The 21,843-nt window shown below is 37.6% G+C and overlaps 1 protein-coding gene across 3 annotated transcripts in view; it reads left to right on the forward strand.

The window, feature by feature from the left end:
* Window positions 1–21,843, forward strand: part of PIP4P2 (phosphatidylinositol-4,5-bisphosphate 4-phosphatase 2) — an 87,169-nt gene that overhangs the window by 34,988 nt on the left and 30,338 nt on the right. For all 3 annotated transcript variants that reach the window (XM_036830428.1, XM_036830429.1, XM_036830431.1), the window contains 2 exons: window positions 5,834–5,940; window positions 14,442–14,565. In XM_036830428.1, the coding sequence (XP_036686323.1) occupies window positions 5,834–5,940; window positions 14,442–14,565 (231 nt within the window). The remainder of the gene's footprint in view (window positions 1–5,833; window positions 5,941–14,441; window positions 14,566–21,843) is intronic.

The following is a 21,843-nucleotide window of genomic DNA, read 5'->3' on the forward strand; positions in this document are numbered from 1 at the left end:
CCCCTCACTTTCAGTCTGTATGTGTCCCTAGGTCTAAAGTGGGTCTCTTGTAGACAGCATATATATGGGTCTTGTTTTTGTATCCATTCAGCCAGTCTATGTCTTTTGGTTGGGGCATTTAATCCATTCACGTTTAAGGTAATTATCGATATGTATGTTCCTATGACCATTTTCTTAATTGTTTTGGGTTTGTCTTTGTAGGTCCTTTTCTTCTCTTGTGTTTCCCACTTAGAGAAGTTCCTTTAGCATTTGTTGTAGGGCTGGTTTGGTGGTGCAGAATTCTCTTAGCTTTTGCTTGTCTGTAAAGCTTTTGATTTCTTTGTCAAATCTGAATGAGATCCTTGCCGGGTAGAGTAATCTTGGTTGTAGGTTCTTCCCTTTCATCACTTTAAGTATATCATGCCACTCCCTTCTGGCTTGCAGAGTTTCTGCTGAGAAATCAGCTGTTAACCTTATGGGAGTTCCCTTGTATGTTATTTGTCGTTTTTCCCTTGCTGCTTTCAATAATTTTTCTTTGTCTTTAATTTTTGCCACTTTGATTACTATGTGTCTCGGCGTGTTTCTCCTTGGGTTTATCCTGTATGGGACTCTCTGCGCTTCCTGGACTTGGGTGGCTATTTCCTTTCCCATGTTAGGGAAGTTTTCGACTATAATCTCTTCAAATATTTTCTCTGGTCCTTTCTCTCTCTCTTCTCCTTCTGGGACCCCTATAATGCGAATGTTGTTGCGTTTAATGTTGTCCCAGAGGTCTCTTAGGCTGTCTTCATTTCTTTTCATTCTATTTTCTTTATTCTGTTCCACAGCAGTGATTTCCACCATTCTGTCTTCCAGCTCACTTGTCTGTTCTTCTGCCTCATTTATTCTGCTATTGATTCTTTCTAGTGTGTTTTTCATTTTTGATTTCTTCAACTCTGTTTGGTTGTTCTTTATATTTTCTAACTCTTTGTTAAAAAGTTCTTGTAAGTTCTTGCTTGAGCATCCATTCTTTTCCTGAGTTCTTGGATCATCTTTACTATCATTACTCTGAACTCTTTCTTGGGTAGCTCTAGAGATAGTTTGCCTATCTCTACTTCACTTAGTTGTTCTTCTGGGGTTTTATCTTGTTTCTTTGTCTGGAACATATTCCTCTGTCTTCTCATTTTGTCTAAAATTCTATTTGTATTTTTATGTATGTGGAAGGTTAGTTATGTTTCTCAACCTTGGAGAAGTGACCATCTGTAGGGGATTTCCTGTGTGTCCCAGTAGTACAGTCCCCTCTCATCACCGAGGGCTAGGGACCAGCTGGTCCCAGGGTAGATTCTGACCTGTGTTTGTAGACTCAGTTCCACTGGCTGCTGGATTGTGGTTTCTTGCTTCTGGTGTCTGCCTCCTTGTGGGTGAGGCTGGTCTAGAGGCTTATGCAGGCTTCCTGGTGGGTGGGGCCAGTGCCTGCCCACTGGTGGGTGGAGCTGGGTCTTGGCTTTCTGATGGGTAGGGCCGTATCAAGGGGTGTGTCTAGAGGCAGCTGTGTGCTCAGGAATTCTTTAGGCAGACTGTTTGCTGATGGGTGAAGCTGTGTTCCCACCCTGTTTGGCCTGAGACATCCCAACACTGGAGCCTACAGGCTGTTGGGTGGGACCAGGACTTGATGCCAAAATGTTGGCCTCTAGGAGAGCTCACGCCAATGAAATGTCCCCTGGTAACACTGTCACCAGTGTTGTTGTCCCCAGAGTGAGCCACAGCCACCCTCCCACCTCCCCAGAATACCCTTCAAGACCAGCAGGTGGGTCTGCCCCAGGCTCCTATGAAGTCATTGCTTTTACCCTGGCTACCAGTGCACACAGGACCTTGTATGCACCCTCTAAGAGTGGAGTCTCTTTTTCTGAGTCTCCAAAGTCTCTGCAGGAGTCCTATGGAGCTCCTGCAATCAAGTCCTGCTGGCCTTCAAAGCCAAATGGTCTGAGGGCTCCTCCTCCAATGCCAGACCCCTAGGCTGTGGAGCCTGATGTGGGGCTTAGAACTCTCACTACTATGGGAGAACTTCTGTGATATAATTGTTCTCCAGTTTGTGGGCCGCACACCTGGGGGGGTATGGAATTTGATTGTATCAGGAGTGCACCCCTTCTACTGTCTTATTTTGGTTCTTCTTATGTCTTTGGATGTAAAATATCTTTTTTAGTAGGTTCCAGTCTTCTTAATCAATGGTTGTTCAGCAGTTAGTTGTGATTTTGGTTTGCTCACGAGAAGAAGTAAGCTGAAGGCCCTTCTACTCTGCCATCTTGGACAGGAATTGAAAAATTCTGCAGTTTTGCATGACACATACTGTTGGTTATGCAGTTAAGCACACAAGCCCTGGAGTCAGACTGCTGGGATTCAGATTCAGATTCTTTCCTTTAACCTCTATGTGATTGACAGCTAATGTCTCTATTTTCTCGGAATTTATACCTCCTCTTTCACCCTTAGTCTAGCTTCAGGGACCGTGTGCAGAGGACTTGCACCTAATGAATTAGATTAGTTTGGATTAGAGTTCCCAGCTCAGAGCTGCTCCTGATATCTGGAATTTGCATGCTGGGCCATTGGCAGTTCACCCTGCAATTTTATTTTATGGAGATGGCTCCTTTCTTTAAACTTCATAAACTAACCTTTGCTAGCTTTGAACTTTTCTTCTACAGTTTTGTCACCTCTTAGCCTTCATAGAATTGAATAGAGTTAGGGTCTTGCTCTGGATTAGGCTTTGGCTTAAGGGAATGTTGTATCTGGTTTGATCGTCTATCCAGACCACTCAAACTTTCTCCATATCTGCAATATGACCGTTTTGCTTTCTTATCATTTGTATGTTTACTGGAGTAGCGCTTTTAGTTTCCTTTGAGAACTTTTCCTTTGCATTTACAACTTGGCTATTTTGTGCAAGAGGCTTAGCTTTTGGCCTGTCTCAGCTTTGGACAAGCCTTCCTCACTAAGTTTAATCATTTCTAGCTTTTGATTTAAAGCGAGAGATGTGCGAATCTTCCTTTCACTTCAATACTTAGAGGCCACTGTAGGGTTATTAACTGGCCTAATTTCAATATTGTTGTGTCTCAGGGAATAGGGAGACCCAAGGAGAGGGAGAGAGAAGGGGTCACTAGGTGGAGCAGTCGGAACAGATACAACATTCATCGATTAAGTTTGCTGTCTTATATGGGCAAAATTTGTGGCACTCCAAAACAATCACAGTACTAACATCAAAGTTCACTGATCACAGATCAACATAACAAATATTATAATAATGAAGAAGATTCCAAAATTGTGAGAGTTACCAAAATTGTGACACAGAGACACAAGGTGAGCAAATGCTATTTGAAAAATGATGCTGATAGACTTGCTTGATGCAAGATTGCCACAAACCTTCAATTTGTAAAATAGCACAGTATCTGCAAAGCACAATAAAGCACAGCACAGTAAAATGAGGTATGTCTGTATAAAAATAAATCTTGTCATTTGCCAAACACACATTTACTTAATGGTAAAATATGAATACAGAGAAATTAAGACAAATTCTGGTTCTTGATACTTTAGATTATATAGGAATACATTCTGGATGTTTGTGAATTTTAGATTGTCAGATTCTATTTATAATATAGTTTAATAAATTGCAGATGGCTTATTGCTAACTTATATGTATTTCTACCAAGGTTATTTACTTAAAATTCTTAAATCTTAAAAAAAAATATGTTGCAGACTTACAGAAAGTTAGAAAAATAATAGTACATAGTATAGAGAATTCCCATGTGGGCCCCTCATCCACATTCCACAAACATTGACATTTTGCCAAAGTAGCTTTCTCTCTCTTTCTAAATAAATATTTTTTTTCAGAACCTTTTAAGGTAATTGTGGACATGGTGCTCTTCTACCCCTAAACATTTTAGTGTAAATTTCCTAAAATTTAGTGTAAACTTTCCAAAAAAAAAAAAAAGGACATTCACTTATACAATCACAGTACAGTTATCAAATTCAGGAAATTAACATTGATACAATACTGTTATTTAATCTTTTGACTTAATTCATGTTTGCCCAATTGTTCCATTAAAAAAAAAATCTGGTCCAGGAGTCAATTAAGAATTACATGTTGCATTTGATTATCATGTTTCTTTAATCTGCCTTAATCTGAAATTTAGTCTTTGTCTTCTATTGCCTTGACAGTTTTGAAGAGTACAGGTAAGATATTTTGTAGACTGTTCCTCATTTGGGTTTGTCTGATGTTATCTTGTGATTAAATTCAGGTTATACATTTTGGCAAGCATGCCACAGGAGTGGTGTTCTATTCCTCTCAGTGCATCAGAGCTTATTTGCTTTAACAAGCTTAAGTCCTAGTAATGAGAGGAGTGTTTTCTTTGGTTTTATTTATTCTAGCTTTTAAATTTACTGTAAAGTTAAAGAAAAAGGAAATGCTAGCATTAGGAACTATAATAAGTTTTTTTTTAAGCTAAAAGATGCCATAAAATTAATCACTTGTATTCTAGTGAGTAAAGTTTAAGAAAAATTCAGATTTCTGATATACTCCTCTTTCCCTACTATTCTTTTTGAGCTTGCTTTTCTCAGACATGTGCAAGAACCCTCAGTGAATGTTTGCCCCTGGCCAGGCAGATAAATGACCTTGTCTTGTGAACTTTAAATGGAAAACAACTCCAGGCCAATACAAACAAATTTTGAAATATGCCCTTCATAATTAAATCTCTACAGTCCCCCAAATTTTATAGAGTGTTTACCAACATTTGAGCTATTTAAAATCACCTATGATTCATCATTAATTATTAGAGAAAGGCAAATCTAAACTACAATGAGGTACCACCTCACACCGGTCAGGATGGCCATCATTAAAAAGTCTACAAATAATAAATGCTAGAGAGAGTGTGGAGGAAAAGGAACCCTCCTACACTGTTGGTGAGAACGTAATATGGTGCAGCCACTATGGAAAACAGTATGGAGGTTCCCCAAAACACTAAAAACAGAGTTACCATATGATTCAGCAATCCTACTCTTGGGCATATACCCAGAAAAGACTTTAGTTCGAAAAGGTACATGCACCTCTATGTTCATAGCAGCACTACTTACAATAACCAAGACATGGAAACAACCTAAGTGTCCATTGACAGATGAATGGATAAAGAAAATGTGGTATATATATAATATATATATATAATATATATATATATTATATATATATATATATATGTATGTATAATATATATATATATGTATATACAATGGAATATTACTCAGCCATTGAAAAGAATGAAATAATGCCATTTGTAGCAATATGGACGCAACTAGAGATTATCATACTAAGTGAAGTAAGTCAGAAAGAGAAAGACAAATACCATATGCTATCACTTATATGTGGAATCTAAAATATGATACTATCTATGAAACAGAAACAGACTCACAGACATAGAGAACAGACCTGTGGCTGCCAAGGGGCAGAGGGATTGGTGAGGGAAGGATTGGGAGGTTGGGACTAGCAGATGCAAACTATTATATATAGTATGGATAAACAACAAGGTCCTATTTTATAGCACAGGGAACTATATTCAATATCCTGTGATAAACCATAATGGAAAAGAATATGAAAAAGAATATGTATATGTATAACCGAGTCATTTTGCTGTACAGCAGAAATTAACACGGCATTGTAAATCAACAATACTTCAATAAAATTTAAAAAATCACTTACGATGCACTTTTCCTTAATGTGTACTTTGGTAGCGCTATGGGGAGCCTTAGATTTTAAGAATCATTTCCATTTTATATACAAACAAGTTTTGGCAATCTGTACTTTAGTTAATTTGCTGTGTTTATATTTTCTTCTCTTATCTAGCCAATCAAAAACCCCCCAACAGGGAAGAAGTATGTTAGATGCCCTTGTAATTGTCTCCTCATTTGTAAGGACACATCACGGCGAATAGGATGTCCAAGACCCAACTGGTAAGACATAAAGATTCATTCATTCATTCATTTGTTCATTCAACAAGTACTTATTAAAGATTCATTATGTGGCAGGTTCTGTTCTAAACAGTCTTTCTCCTCAAAGTAATTATACGAACTACAGTATTTTTTTCTTTGTTAAAGGAATAATACTGCTTAGTTTGAAATTAATGGTTACAGTTATTTGTTTGTTTGGTTTTTTATTTGCTGTTATTTTTATTTCCAGCTTATAGATGAGAAATCTGAAGCTCTGAGAGAGAAAATAAATAGTTCAAATCAGTGCTTTTCACACTTTTTAAACTTTTGGCTCTGATGCCAAGTGTAAAATACATTTTATTTTACAACTGAAAATTCATATGTATTCATATACATACGTACATACACACACTCATATATTTGAAACAAAAGTTTCACAAAGGAAATTTACTTTTGCTATATGCAGTGCACTTAGATTTTTTCATATTTTACTTACTCTGTTTCTGTCTATTTATCTTTTTTTTTTTCTTTCTTTTTTTTTTAAACATATTTATTGGAGTATAATTGCTTTACAATGGTGTGTTAGTTTCTGCTTTATAACAAAGTGAATCAGCTATACATATACATATATTCCCATATCTCTTCCCTCTTGCTTCTGCCTCCCTCCCACACTCCCTATTCCACCCCTCTAGGTGGTCACAAAGCACCGAGCTGATCTCCCTGTGCTATGCGGCTGCTTCCCACTAGCCATCTATTTTACATTTGGTAGTGTATATATGTCCATGCCAATCTCTCACTTTCTCCCAGCTTACCCTTCACCCTCCCTGTGTCCTCAAGTCCATTCTCTAGTAGGTCTGCGTCTATTCCTCTCTTGCCCCTAGGTTCTTCATGACCATTTTTTTTTTTTAGATTCCGTATATATGTGTTAGCATACAGTATTTGTTTTTCTCTTTCTGACTTAACTTCAATCTGTATGACAGACTCTAGGTCCATCCACCTCATTACAAATAACTCAATTTCGTTTCTTTTTATGGCTGAGCAATATTCCATTGAATATATGTGCCACATCTTCTTTACCCATTCATCTGTTGATGGACACTTAGGTTGCTTCCATGTCCTGGCTATTGTAAATACAGCTGCAGTGAACATTGTGGTACATCTCTCTTTTTGAATTATGGTTTTCTCAGGGTATATGTCCAGTAGGGGGATTGCTGGGTCATATGGTAGTTCTATTTTTAGTTTTTTAAGGAACCTCCATACTGTTCTCCATAGTGGCTGTATCAATTTACATTCCCACCAACAGTATAAGAGGGTTCCCTTTTCTCCACACCCTCTCCAGCATTTATTGTTTGCAGATTTTTTGATGATGGCCATTCTGTCCGGTGTGAGATGATATCTCATTGTAGTTTTGATTTGTATTTGTCTAATGATTAATGATCTTGAGCATTCTTTCATGTTTTTGTTGGCAATCTGTATGTCTTTGGAGAAATGTCTGTTTAGGTCTTCTGCCCATTTTTGGATTGGGTTGTTTGTTTTTTTTGATAATCAGCTGCTTGTAAATTTTGGAGATTAATCCTTTGTCAGTTGCTTCATTTGCAAATATTTTCTCCCATTCTGAGGGTTGTCTTTTGGTCTTGTTTATGGTTTCCTTTTCTGTGCAAAAGCTTTTAAGTTTCATTAGGTCCCATTTGTTTATTTTTGTTTTTATTTCCATTTCTCTAGGAGGTGGGTCAAAAAGGATCTTGCTGTGATTTATGTCATGGAGTGTTCTGCCTGTGTTTTCCTCTAAGAGTTTGAGAGTGTCTGGCCTTACATTTAGGTCTTTAATCCATTTTGAGTTTATTTTTGTGTATGGTGTTAGGGAGTGTTCTAATTTCATTCTTTTACATGTAGCTGTCCAGTTTTCCCAGCACCACTTATTGAAGAGGCTGTCTTTTCTCCATTGTATATTCTTGCCTCCTTTATCAAAGATAAGGTGACCATATGTGCGTGGGTATATCTCTGGGCTTTCTATCCTGTTCCATTGATCTATGTTTCTGTTTTTGTGCCAGTACCATACTGTCTTGATTACTATAGCTTTGTAGTGTAGCCCGAAGTCCGGGAGCCTGATTCCTCCAGCTCCGTTTTTCTTTCTCAAGATTGCTTTTTCTATTCGGGGTCTTTTGTGTTTCCATACAAATTGTGAAATTTTTTTCTTCCAGTTTTGTGAAAAATGCCATTGGTAGTTTAATAGGGATTGCACTGAATCTGTACATTGCTTTGGGTAATATAGTCATTTTCAGAATGTTGATTCTTCCAATCCAAAAACATGGTATATCTCTCCATCTATTTGTATCATCTTTAATTTCTTTCATCAGTGTTTTATAATTTTCTGCATACAGGCCTTTTGTCTCCTTAGGTAGGTTTATTCCTAGGTATTTTATTCTTTGTGTTGCAGTGGTAAATGGGAGTGTTTTCTTAGTTTCACTTTCAGATTTTTCATCATTAGTGTATAGGAATGCAAGAGATTTCTGTGCATTAATTTTGTATCCTGCTACTTTACCAAATTCATTGATCAGCTCTAGTAGTTTTCTGGTAGCATCTTTAGGATTCTTTATGTATAGTATCATGTCATCTGCACACAGTGACAGCTTTACTTCTTCTTTTCCAATTTGGATTCCTTTTATTTCTTTTTCTTCTCTGATTGCTGTGGCTAAAACTTCCAAAACTATGTTGAATAATAGAGGTGAGATTGGGCAACCTTGTCTTATTCCTGATCTTAGTGGAAATGGTTTCAGTTTTTCACCATTGAGGATGATGTTGGCTGTGGGTTTGTCATATATGGCCTTTATTATGCTGCAGTAAGTTCCCTCTATGCCTACTTTCTGCAGGGTTTTTATCATAAATGGGTGTTGAATTTTGTCGAAAGCTTTCTCTGTATCGATTGAAATGATCATATGGTTTTTCTCCTTCAATTTGTTAATATTGTGTATCACATTGATTGATTTGCATATATTGAAGAATCCTTGAATTCCTGGGATAAACCCACTTAATCATGGTGTATGATCCTTTTAATGTGGTGCTGGATTCTGTTTGCTAGTATTTTGTTGAGGATTTTTGCATCTATGTTCATCAGTGATATTGGCCTCTAGTTTTCTTTCTTTGTGACATCTTTGTCTGGTTTTGTTATCTGGGTGGTGGTGGCCTCATACAATGAGTTTGGGAGTGTTCCTCCCTCTGCTATATTTTGGAAAAGTTTGAGAAAGACAGGTGTTAACTCTTCTCTAAATCTTTGATAGAATTCGCCTTTGAAGGCATCTGGTCCTGGACTTTTGTTTATTGGAAGATTTTTAATCACAGTTTCAATTCAGTGCTTGTGATTGGTCTGTTTATATTTTCTATTTCTTCCTGGTTCAGCCTCAGAAGGTTGGGTGTTTGTAAGAATTTGTCCATTTCTTCCAGGTTGTCCATTTTATTGGCATATAGTTGCTTGTAATAATCTCTCATGATCCTTTGTATTTCTACTGTGTCAGTTTTTACTTCTCCTTTTTGATTTCTAATTCTATTGATTTGCGTCTTCTCCCTTTTTTTCTTGATGTGTCTGACTAATGGTTTATCAATTTTGTTTATCTTGTCAAAGAACCAGCTTTTAGTTTTATTGATCTTTGCTATCATTTCCTTCATTTCTTTTTCATTTATTTCTGATCTGATCTATGTCATTTCTTTCCTTCTGCTAACTTTTGGGTTTTTTTGTTCTTCTTTTTCTAATTGTTTTAGGTGTAAGGTTAGGTTGTTTATTTGAGATGTTTCTTGTTTCTTAAGGTAGGATTGTATTGCTATAAACTTCCTTCTTAGAACTGCTTTTGCTCCATCCCATAGGTTTTGGCTTGTCGTGTTTTCATTGTCATTTGTTTCTAGGTATTTTTGATCTCCTCTTTGATTTCTTCAGTGATCTCTTGGTTATGAAGTAGTGTATTGCTTAGCCTCCATGTGTTTGTATTTTTTACAGATTTTTTCCTGTAATTGATATCTAGTCTCATAGTGATGTGGTCAGAAAAGAAACTTGATACGATTTCAATTTTCTTAAATTTACCAAACGTTGATTTGTGATGCAAGATATGATCTATCCTGGAGAATGTTCCATGAGCACTTGAGAAGAAAGTGTATTCTGTTGTTTTTGGATGGAATGTCCTAAAAGTATCAATTAAGTCCATCTTGTTTAATGTGTCATTTAAAGCTTGTGTTTCCTTATTTATTTTGATTTTGGATGATCTGTCCAATGGTGAAAGTGGGGTGTTAAAGTCCCCTACTATATTGTGTTACTGTTGATTTCCCCTTCTACAGCTGTTAGCATTTGCCTTATGTATTGAGGTGCTCCTATCTTGGGTGCATAAATATTTACAATTGTGATATCTTCTTCTTGGATTGATCTTTGATCATTATGAAGTGTTCTTCTTTGTCTCTTGTAATAGTCTTTATTTTAAAGTCTATTTTGTCTGATATGAGAATTGCTACTCTAGCTTTGTTTTGATTTCCATTTGCATGGAATATCTTTGTCCATCCCCTCACTTTCAGTCTGTATGTGTCCTTAAGTCTGAATTGGGTCTCTTGTAGACTGCATATATATGGGTCTTATTTTTTTATCTATTCATCCAGTCTATGTCTCTTGGTGTGAGCATTTAATACATTTACATTTAAGGTAATTATTGATATGTATGTTCCTATTACCATTTTCTTAATTGTTTTGAGTTTGCTCGTGTAGGTCTTATCCTTCTGTTGTGTTTCTTGCCTAAAGAAGTTCCTTTAGCATTTGTTGTGAAGCTGGCTTGGTGGTGTTGAATTCTCTTAGCTTTTGCTTGTTTGTAAAGATTTTAATTTCTCCATCAAATCTGAATGAGATCCTTACTGTGTAGAATAATCTTAGTTGTACATTTTTCCCTTTCATCACTTTAAATATGTCTTGTCACTCCCTTCTGGCTTGCAGAGCTTCTGTTGAAAGATCAGCTGTTAACCTTATGGGGATTCCCTTGTATGTTATTTGTTGTTTTTCCTTTGTTGCTTTTAATCTTTTTTGTTTGTATGTAATTTTTGATTATTTGACTAATATGTGTCTTGGCATCTTTCTCCTTGAATTTATCCTGTATGGGACTCTCTGTGCTTCCAGGACTTGATTAAATATTTCCTTTCCCATATTAGGGAAGTTTTCAACTTTAATCTCTTCAAATATTTTCTCAGTCCCTTTCTTCTTCTCTTCTTCTTCTGGGACCCCTATAATTCGAATGTTGGTGCATTTAATGTTGTCCCAGAGGTCTCTGAGACTGTCCTCAATTCTTTTCCTTATTTTTTCTTTATTCTGCTCTGCAGTAGTTATTTCCAGTATTTTTTCTTCCAGGTCACTTATCCGTTCTTCTGCCTCAGTTATTCTGCTATTGATCCCTTCTAGAGAATTTTTAGTTTCATTTATTGTGTTGTTCATCATTGTTTGTTTGGTCTTTAGTTCTTCTAGGTCCTTGTTAAATGTTTCTTGCATTTTGTCTATTCTATTTCCAAGATTTTAGATCATCTTTACTATCATTATTCTGAATTCTTTTTCAGGTAGACTGCCTATTTCCTCTTCATTTGTTAGGTGTGGTGGGTTTATACCTTGCTCCTTCATCTACTCTGTGTTTCCCTGTCTTCTCATTTTGCTTAAGTTACTGCATTTGGGGTCTCCCTTTCGCAGGCTGCAGGTTCATAGTTCCCGTTGTTTTTGGTGTCTGCCCCAAGTGGCTAAGGTTGGTTCAGTGGGTTGTGTAGGCTTCCTGGTGGAGGGGACTAGCACCTGTGTTCTGGTGGATGAGGCTGGATCTTGTCTTTCTGGTGGGCAGGTCCACATCTGATGGTGTGTTTTGGGGTGTCTGTGACCTTATTATGATTTTTGGCAGCCTCTCTGCTCATGGATGGGGTTGTGTTCCTATCTTGCTATTTGTTTGGCATAAGGTGTCCAGCACTGTAGCTTGCTGGTCGTTGAGTGGAGCTGGGTCTTGGCATTGAGATGGAGATCCGTGGGAGATTTTCCCCGTTTGATATTACTTCGAGCTGGGTGGTCTCTGGTGGACCAATGTCCTGAACTTGGCTCTCCCAACTCAGAGGCACTGCCCCGATGCCTGGCCAGAGCACAAAGAGCCTATTATCCACACAGCTCATAATAAAAGGGAGAAAAAAAGAAAGAAAGAAAGAAAAAGGTCGAATAAAATGAAATAAAATAAAATAAAGTTATTAAAATTTTAAAAATATTTTAAAAATTTAAAAAGTAATAAAAAATAAAGAAAGAAGGAAGAGAGCAACCAAACCAAAAAACAAATCCACCAATGATAACAATCGCTAAAAACTACACTAAAAAAAGAAAAGAAATAAAAAGAAAAATGGAGAGACATAACCCTAGGACTTATGATAAAAGCAGAGCTATACAGACAAAATCACTCACAGAAGCATACACATACAGACTCACAAGAAGTGAAAAACGGAAAAAAAAAATATATATATATATCGTTTCTCCCAATGTCCACCTCCTCAATTTGGTGTGATTCATTGTCTATTCAGGTATTCCACAGATGCCGGGTACATCAAGTTGACTGTCGAGATTTAATTTGCTGCTCCTGATGCTGCTGGGAGAGATTTCCCTTTCTCTTCTTTGTATGCACAGCTCCTGGTCTTCAGCTTCTGAGTGTAGGTCACCTGAGGGCATTTATTCTTCGCTCAGACAGGACGGTGTTAAAGGAGCAGCTGATTCAGGGGCTCTGGCTCACTCAGGCCAGGGGAGGGAGGGATATGGAATGCAGGGTGAGCCTTTGGCGGCAGAGACCGGCATGACATTGCAATAGCCTGAGGCATGCCGTGTGTTCTCCCGGGGAAGTTGTCCCTGAGTCACAGGACCCTGGCAGTGGCGGGCTGCACAGGCTCCCAGGAGGGGAGGTGTAGATAGTGACCTGTGCTTGCACACAGGCTTCTTGGTGGATGCAGCAGTAGCCTTAGCGTCTCATGCCCGTCTCTGGGGTTCGTGCTGATAGCCGTGACTCACGCTCGTCTCTGGAGCTCCTTTAAGTGTCGCTCTTAATTCCTTCTCCTCATGCACCACAAAACAAAGAGGCAAGAAAAAGTCTCTTGCCTCTTCAGTAGCTCCAGACCTTTTCCCAGACTCCCTCCTGGCTAGCTGTGGCACACTAGCCCCCTTCAGGCTGTGTTCATGCAGCCAACCCCAGTCCTCTCCCTGGGATCTGACCGAAGCTGGTGAGTGCTGGTCGGCACCAGTCCTCTGTGTGGAAATCTCTCCACTTTGCCCTCTGAACCCCTGTTGCTGCGCTCTCCTCTATGTCTCTGAAGCTCCCCCCTCCGCCACCCACAGTCTCCATCCACGAAGGGTCTTCCTAGTGTGTGGAAACCTTTCCTCCTTTACAGCTCTCTCCCACTGGTGCAGGTCCTGTCCCTATTCTTTTGTCTCTGTTTTTTCTTTTTTCTTTTGCCCTACCCAGGTATGTGGGGAGTTTCTTGCGTTTTGGGATGTCTGAGGTCTTCTGCCAGCGTTCAGTACGTGTTCTGTAGGGGTTGTTCCACATGTAGATGTATTTCTGATGTATTTGCGGGGAGGAAGGTGATCTCTACATCTTGCTCTTCCACCATCTTGAATCCCCTCTGGTTACAGTTATTTGTAAACTAATATTCTTGAATAAGCAATGAAAGTTTTCCTGTGGTTACATAACTACTTAATAGATTGTAATAAATCAGTGACTCATTGTGTTTTATTAAAAATAACCAATTAGTTTATCTTTGACATATTTCATCTTAAGTTGGAAGTGTTTTAGTAATCACTGTATACTTTAAATTGTGTTATTATACTAGTCTTTGCTGAGTATAAGCTATGCAATAAATTCTGTAGTCATGTGCCTCTGCCAAATGACGTATGGAAGTGCCCAGATAGGAGTATATCAAAACCTTAACTGTGTTTTGTTTCTGTGTTTTCTGTCTTTTTGACTGTTATGTGAATCATTTGCAACCCCATCTGATGGTAACCTGGGAAACAGAAAGGAAAGGAGCCTACCATTGTCCTTTCTGTCCAACTCCAATTAAAGAGACATTAAGGATTACCAGCTTACCGAGAGAAATTTGGTTGTGACTCAGCACTTTGGTACATTCATGGCACACATATATCTGTTAATGTACAATATTTTAACTTATTTAGTCTTTTACTCAAGTTGTCTTCCTAGATAGGATAAGATAAGATAAGGAATGATAAGATTTGAATTTATAAGAACTTGGAAACAGTAGTTAAATGGTTCCCAAGGTGATTTGATTAGGTCCAATTCCAACTAATCTTTTTGCTTTTGAAATATTGACTATTGCTGTTTTCTGTGATTTTGGCTCTAAAGGCTGACATTTAATTCACTTAATTTATAAAACAAGTATAACCTATTTTCAATATTATATTCCATGTTTTTGGCCCCACAGTGTAGGTTTTGCTCTCAGTCCATTTGTGGGATAATGAAGTTGTTTCCTTTCTGTTTCCACAGTAGACGCATAATTAACCTTGGCCCAGTAATGCTTATTTCTGAAGAACAGCCAGCTCAACCTGCATTGCCAGTCCAACCAGAAGGTACAAGAGTCGTGTGTGGGCACTGTGGAAACACATTCTTGGTACGTAACAAGACATTTGTGACAGGGACATCAATCTGTAAATGTAGGTCTTGATCACACAGATTTGACCACTGCTCATAGTCTTATAGTTTTGTCCGAGTGCAAATTGATCAAAAGATTAAAATAGAGCCTTTTTTAGAAAGCCAGTTAATCAGAGCTGCAACTAGGATGTACTGCATTGTTTGTGAATTACATATAAGGTGCATCCCCTGACTGATTCATTTGCAAAAAGGACCTCTCTGGGTAGGCTAATAACAAACAAGAACCCTGTCCTCCAGGCAGAGCAACTTGGGTATCCTGGCTTAGTGAGCAACTGAATCTACCTCCTACCCTCATCTCCTCGGCAGAGCGCAAAATGCACACTCATGCAGTGGCCTTGTTTCATGGTTCTGGATTCAAGAAATATTCTCATTATAATTTATCAAAATTTTTCTGATTTTTATATATGAAACTTGGAGTAACGGGAATTAACTGTGGTATCTGTAATTAGATAAATTATTGGATAAAAAATATAGTATAAGTAGTTTGACATGAACAAAAGTTATAGGAGTTCTTGTTTTACTACTTTTAACTTTAACCCTAAGCTTGATTTTTAAATGTTAATTTCATAATGACTTACCCCATCAGGAAGAATAAGAACAGGTTTTCTTTTGTTATTTAGCATCCAAAGGAGACAAAGATTTTCCTTAGAACCTAAGTACTAAAGGAATCTTCCAGAGTGTAGGCATGGGGAGAGCTGAGGTTGCAGTGGTTTATAAACAAGACCTGCTGTCACTAAGGGATGAATGAGCTTAAGAAAATGTAGACTGTTTGCTCTTTTTCCCTTCTAATTTTTATTTTTGATAAAGTAATTCATGTATAATAATTTCAAATGTCAAATAGGACTGTAAAGCTTAAAGGGAAAATAGTGGTCATCTCTTTACCTAACACAACCCCAATTTTCATCCCCCAAATACTTTCAACTCTTTCAGCTGCTCTTCTGGTATGTACTTCCATGTGTTTAAATTGTTTGCTTATTTTTTTCTTTTTGATTAAGCAGTTTTAGATATTACCTATTACTTTGTAAAACGCAGGTTGAAGATTTAGCACTCTTACCACCCTGCCTGCTCTCATAGTCCTTTCTCCACTTTCATACTCCCAGTAGAGTTATAATATTTTATATGATTAATACTTAGTCTTTACATTTTTTATGATTAAGTAAATTATGTTCACAGCTGAGCCAAGTAATATGTTACATTCCTCTCCTGTATGGCTCTTAAATTTTTCTTGGATTTGTTAATAATTGCCCCTCCCCCTTTTAAATTTGTTTTAATTTTTTATGTACAAATCACTAGCTCTTCTCATATTCTTTCATATGGGTCAGGGAATCTATTATTTAGACTTCCTCCTACACAGCTGTCATCCTGTGACTTCCCTTCACCTTATCCTAGGAATTCCTATTACCTCTTTCCTGTGTTGGATCCTCTGCCATCCTTACAGTTCTTGGTTTATTACTTTATTTTGTTGGAGCACATCCTCTCTTAGCTTTCTGAGAAAAGATGCAGAGAAATAAATTTGAACCCTTTTACTTCTTAAACAGTTTTTAATCTAACCCTATTTTCACGTTATAATTTGTCCAGATGTAGAATTATAGGTTGCCAATTCTTTCCTCAGAAATTTGAGGACTTTGCTCCACTGTTGATGTGAAGATCAACTGCTGTTGTGGCTCCTGACCCTTTCCATGTGACCTATTTTTCTCTCTTTATTTTCTCTTATTTTCCTCTTTCCTCTTTCATTTCTCCAAGGTTCTGAAATAGTATTAGAATGTGCCTTAGGGAGGATCTTTTTGACCTCATTGTCTGGGTACTCAGTGAATCCTTTTATAGTCCACTCCATTTTCTTTCTTCCATCTTTCTACAACCCCTAAGATTAGATCACCTGAATTGACATACACACTCTCTCTTTCTCTCTCATTTTTTTTAAACATATTTTTCAGTTTTGGCTTTTTCTTTTGCTTACAGGGAAATTTCCTCATCTATATCTTCTAAACTTAATTAAAATTTTAAATTTCAGATGATCTAAATTAATTTTTAATTTCTAAGAGTTGTCCTGTGTTCTCTGATTAATTTTTCTTTTTTCTAAATCACATTCTCTTCTTTTTTTTTTTTTTAAAGGAACTCCTTTATTTACTTACTTATTTATTATTTATTTATTTATTTATTTTTGGCTGTGTTGGGTCTTCATTTCTGTGTGAGGGCTTTCTCTAGTTGCGGCAAGTTGGGGCCACTCTTCATCGCGGTGCACGGGCCTCTCACTATCGCGGCCTTTCTTGTGGATCACAGGCTCCAGATGCGCAGGCTCAGTAATTGTGGCTCACGGGCCTAGTTGCTCCGTGGCATGTGGGATCTTCCCAGACCAGGGCTCGAACCCATGTCCCCTACATTGGCAGGCATATTCTCAACCACTGCGCCACCAGGGAAGCCCACATTCTCTTCTTTATGGCATCTTTCTGAAGCTATTAATTATATGTTTTCTTAGGTATTATTCTTCTTTATGCCTTGTCTCTATTTTCTCTCCATTGTTTCTATTTGTTTTTCTTTTCTGATAGAGGTTTTAATGAGAAGCTCATTTATATATGAGAGCAAGTTACTGATTGGAATCTCTAAGTATGCAGCAGGGGCTAAACATTTTCTCCTTCCTTCCTTCCTTCCTCCCTCCCTCCCTTCCCTCCCTCCCTCCCTTTTCCTTTCTTCTTCTCTCTCCTCCTCCTCCTCATCTTTCTTCTTTCTCTTCTCATTTTTCTCTTTTCTTGAAGAACTCCCAACTATTAGTATCAATAAGTCTTTTTTTTTTTTAGGGCAAGTTTCTCTGGGGAATAATCCTCTGACCTCTTGTAAGAGGTATATCTGGGAGACAGCATTCTAGGAGCTAAGAAAGGATTATAGGGATGAAGGTCTCATCTACTGTTCAGACTGTAGACTTATTTAACTCCTTTGTTTTTAGAATGGTGTTTTATTCTTGCCTTCTCCTGTGCCTGGTGTTCCTAAGTTCACAGTCCTTCTAGTTCAGTTTCTTTGAGAGAATAAATCACTCTTCTCTTGCATGTGTTGGGGAGGGAGGGATTTTTGGTTTTGTGATATGGAGGGAAGAGTCTAGAACTGATACTCCTGTTTTTATCACTACCCCTAACTCCCATCTTTGAAAGCACCTTGTAGTCCCAAGGTCTGAACTATTTTGTAGTTCTTCAGTTGAATCAGCCTGCTTTTCATTGGATATCTCTCTTTAAGCAATCAGGTTTCAGCATCCCTTTCAGTGTGTTACCAAGTCTCCATCAGCTTTCCATTGTCTGAAAATTCAAGGTCATTTCTCTTCAGATTCTATTTGTCCTTATGGTATTATACATTTGTAAATACAATTTACTGTCATTTTAGTCAGGTTTGGAAAAGGAAATAAAAATGCATGCATTTGTCCAATTTATTACATTTAACCAGACTTTCTATGATTTTTCTGATCTACTAGGATAAGATAAATCTTCTTCCTTGCATTTATATTTTATTGATTAAGTCAGTGACCAAGTACATCAATTAGGGGATATATTTGGTGGGGATAGTGAAAAGATTTCTTTTTTAAAAATTTCTTTTTAAAAATTCACTATTGAGAATTAGGTTTGGATTTGGGTCATGGCCATACTAAAGCCTGACTATGTGATGCTGGGCAAGTTATGTAACTTTGCCAAATTCTGGTTTCCTCATCTGAAAATGGGGAGAATATTTGCATCCTCACAAGATTTCTGAGAGCAGTAGTAAAGACATTTGTCCAAAATTTGTGACAGTGGAAGCTGGCCTTGTGGCTGACAGGGTCTCAGTGCACCTGCTGGGTGTCAGATCTGTGTCTCTGAGGTGGGAGAGCCACATTCAGGACATTGGTCCACCAGAGACCTTCCGGTTCCATGTAATATCAAATGGCAAGAACTCTCCCAGAGATCTCCATCTCAACACTAAGACCCAGCTGCACTCAACAACCAGCAAGCTATAGTGCTGGACGTCCTATGCCAAACAACTAGCAAGACAGGAACACAACCCCACCCATTAGCAGAGAGGCTGCCAAAAATCATAATAAGGTCACAGACACCCCAAAACACACCACAAGATGCGGTCCTGCCACCAGAAAGACAAGATCCAGCCTCATCCACCAGAACACAGGCACCAGTCCCCTCCACCAGGAAGCCTACACAACCCACTGAACCAACCTTATCCACTGGAGGCCGACACCAAAAGCAACAGGAACTACGAACCTGCAGCCTGCAAAAAGGAGACCCAAACACAGTAAGTTAAGCAAAATGAGAAGACAGAGGAAAACACAGCAGATGAAGGAGCAAGGTAAAAACCCACCAGACCAAACAAATGAAGAGGAAATATGTAGTCTACCTGAAAAAGAATTCAGAGTAAGGATAGTAAAGATGATCCAAAATCTTTGAAATAGAATGGAGAAAATACAAGAAACTGAGGCAGAAGAACGGATAAGTGACCTGGAAGATAAAATAGCGGAAATAACTACTACAGAGCAGAATAAAGAAAAAAAGAATGAAAAGAATTGAGGACAGTCTCAGAGACCTCTGGGACAACATTAAATGCACCAACATTCGAATTATAGGGGTCCCAGAAGAAGAAGAGAAAAAGAAAGGGACTGAGAAAATATTTGAAGAGATTATAGTTGAAAACTTCCTTAATATGGGAAATGAAATAGCCAATCAAGTCCAGGAAGAGCAGACAGTGCCATACAGGATAAATCCAAGGAGAAACATGCCAAGACAAATATTAATCAAGCTATCAAAAATTAAATACAAAGAAAAAATATTAAAAGCAGCAAGGGAAAAACAACAAATGACATACAAGGGAATTCCATAAGGTTAACAGCTGATCTTTCAGCAGAAACTCTGCAAGCCACAAGGTTGTGGCAGGACATATTTAAAGTGATGAAAGGAGAATAAAATACCTAGGAATAAACCTACCTAAGGAGACAAAAGACCTGTATGCAGAAAACTATAAGACACTGATGAAAGAAATTAAAGATGATACAAACAGATAGAGAGATATACCATATTCTTGGATTGGAAGAATCAACATTGTGAAAATGACTCTACCACCCAAAGCAATCTACAGATTCAATGCAATCCCTATCAAACTATCAATGGCATTTTTCACAGAACTAGAACAAAAAATTTCACAATTTGTATGGAAACACAAAAGACCCAGAATAGCCAAAGCAAACTTGAGAAAAACATGGAGCTGGAGGAATCAGGCTCCTGGACTTCAGACTATACTAAAGCTACAGTAATCAAGACAGTATGGTACTGGCACAAAAACAGAAATATAGATCAATGGAACAGGATAGAAAGCCCAGAGATAAACCCACGCACATATGGTCACCTTATCTTTGATAAGGAGACAAGAATATACGATGGAGAAAAGACAGCCTCTTCAATAAGTGGTGCTGGGAAAAATGGACAGCTACATGGTAAGAGAATGAAATTAGAACACTCCCTAACACCATACACAAAAATAAACTCATAATGGATTAAAGACCTAAATGTAAGGCCAGTCACTATAGAACTCTTACAGGCAAACACAGGCAGAACACTCTATGACATAAATCACAGCAAGGTCCTTTTTGAACTATCTCTTAGAGAAATGGAAATAAAAACAAAAATAAACAAATGGGACCTAATGAAATTTAAATGCTTTTGCACAGCAAAGGAAAACATAAACAAGGTGAAAAAACAACCCTCAGAATGGGAAAAATATTTACAAATGAAGCAATTGACAAAGGATTAATCTCCAAAATTTACAAGCAGCTCATGCAGCTCAATATCAAGAAAACAAACAACCCAATCCAAAAATGGGCAGAAGACCTAAACAGACATTTCTCCAAAGAAGACATACAGATGGCCAACAAACACATGATAGGATGCTCAACATCAGTAATCATTAGAGAAATGCAAATCAAAACTACAGTGAGGTGTCACCTCACACCAATCAGAATGGCCATCATCAAAAAACCTAAAAACAATAAATGTTGGAGTGGGTGTGGAGAAAAGGGAACCCTCTTGCACTGTTGGTGGGAATGTAAATTGATACAGACACTATGGAGAACAGTATAGAGGTTCCTTAAAAAACTAAAAATAGAACTACCATACGACCCAGCAATTCCACTACTGGGCATATACCATGAGAAAACTATAATTCATAAAGTGTCATGTACCACAATGTTCATTGCAGCTCTATTTACAATAGCCAGGACATGGAAGCAACCTAAGTGATGACAGATGAATGGATAAATAAGATGTGGTACATATATACAATGGAATATTACTCAGCCATAAAAAGAAATGAAATTGAGTTATTTGTAGTGAGGTGGATGGACCTAGAGTCTGTCATGCAGAGTGAAGTAAGTCAGAAAGAGAAAAACAAATACTGTATGCTAACACATATATATGGAATCTAAAAAAAAAAAAAAAAAATTGATTGTGAAGAACCTAGGGGCAGGAGAGGAAGAAAGACACAGACGTAGAGAGTGGACTTGAGGACACGGGGAGTGGGAAGGGTAAGCTGGGACGAAGAGAGTGGCATGGACATATATACACTACCAAATGTAAAATAGATAGCTAGTGGAAAGCAGCCACATAGGACAGGGGGATTAGCTCAGTGCTTTGTGACCACCTAGAGGGGTGGGATAGAGAGGGTGGGAGGGAGACACAAGATGGAAGAGGTATGGGGATATATGTATATATATAGCTAATTCACTTTGTTATAAAGCAGAAACTAACACACCATTGTAAAGCAATTATACTCCAATAAAGGTGTTTAAAAATAAATAAATAAATAAATGGAAAGTATTTAGATATTAAAAAAAGAAAAAGAAATCACTATTGATTTACTATAGGATTACTCCCTCTGTATGTATTGATATATATGAAATTAACTGACTAATTTAAATATAAATAAAATATATTTACTATCCTTTTCTTTCTTATATGCAAGCATATTTAGTTTGAAATATCATTTAAAAATCTTCAAAATAGATTTTTTCAATTTACTTCAGTGAGTTCCCTTCCACAATTACCTTGCATTTGCATTTTTGCCCAGTTATGTTTTATATTCCAAATCCTTGGCATGGATAGTCCTTGTAAGACACATTATAAGTGAGCTGATTTCATTTTTTCAAAAATATATATTGAGCGTGTACCAGATACTGGGCTACATGCTGGGGAAACAGGAAGTCCCTGCCCTCATGGGATTT

The sequence above is a fragment of the Balaenoptera musculus genome, chromosome 17 (assembly GCF_009873245.2).
Source record: "Balaenoptera musculus isolate JJ_BM4_2016_0621 chromosome 17, mBalMus1.pri.v3, whole genome shotgun sequence".
NCBI lineage: Eukaryota > Metazoa > Chordata > Mammalia > Artiodactyla > Balaenopteridae > Balaenoptera > Balaenoptera musculus.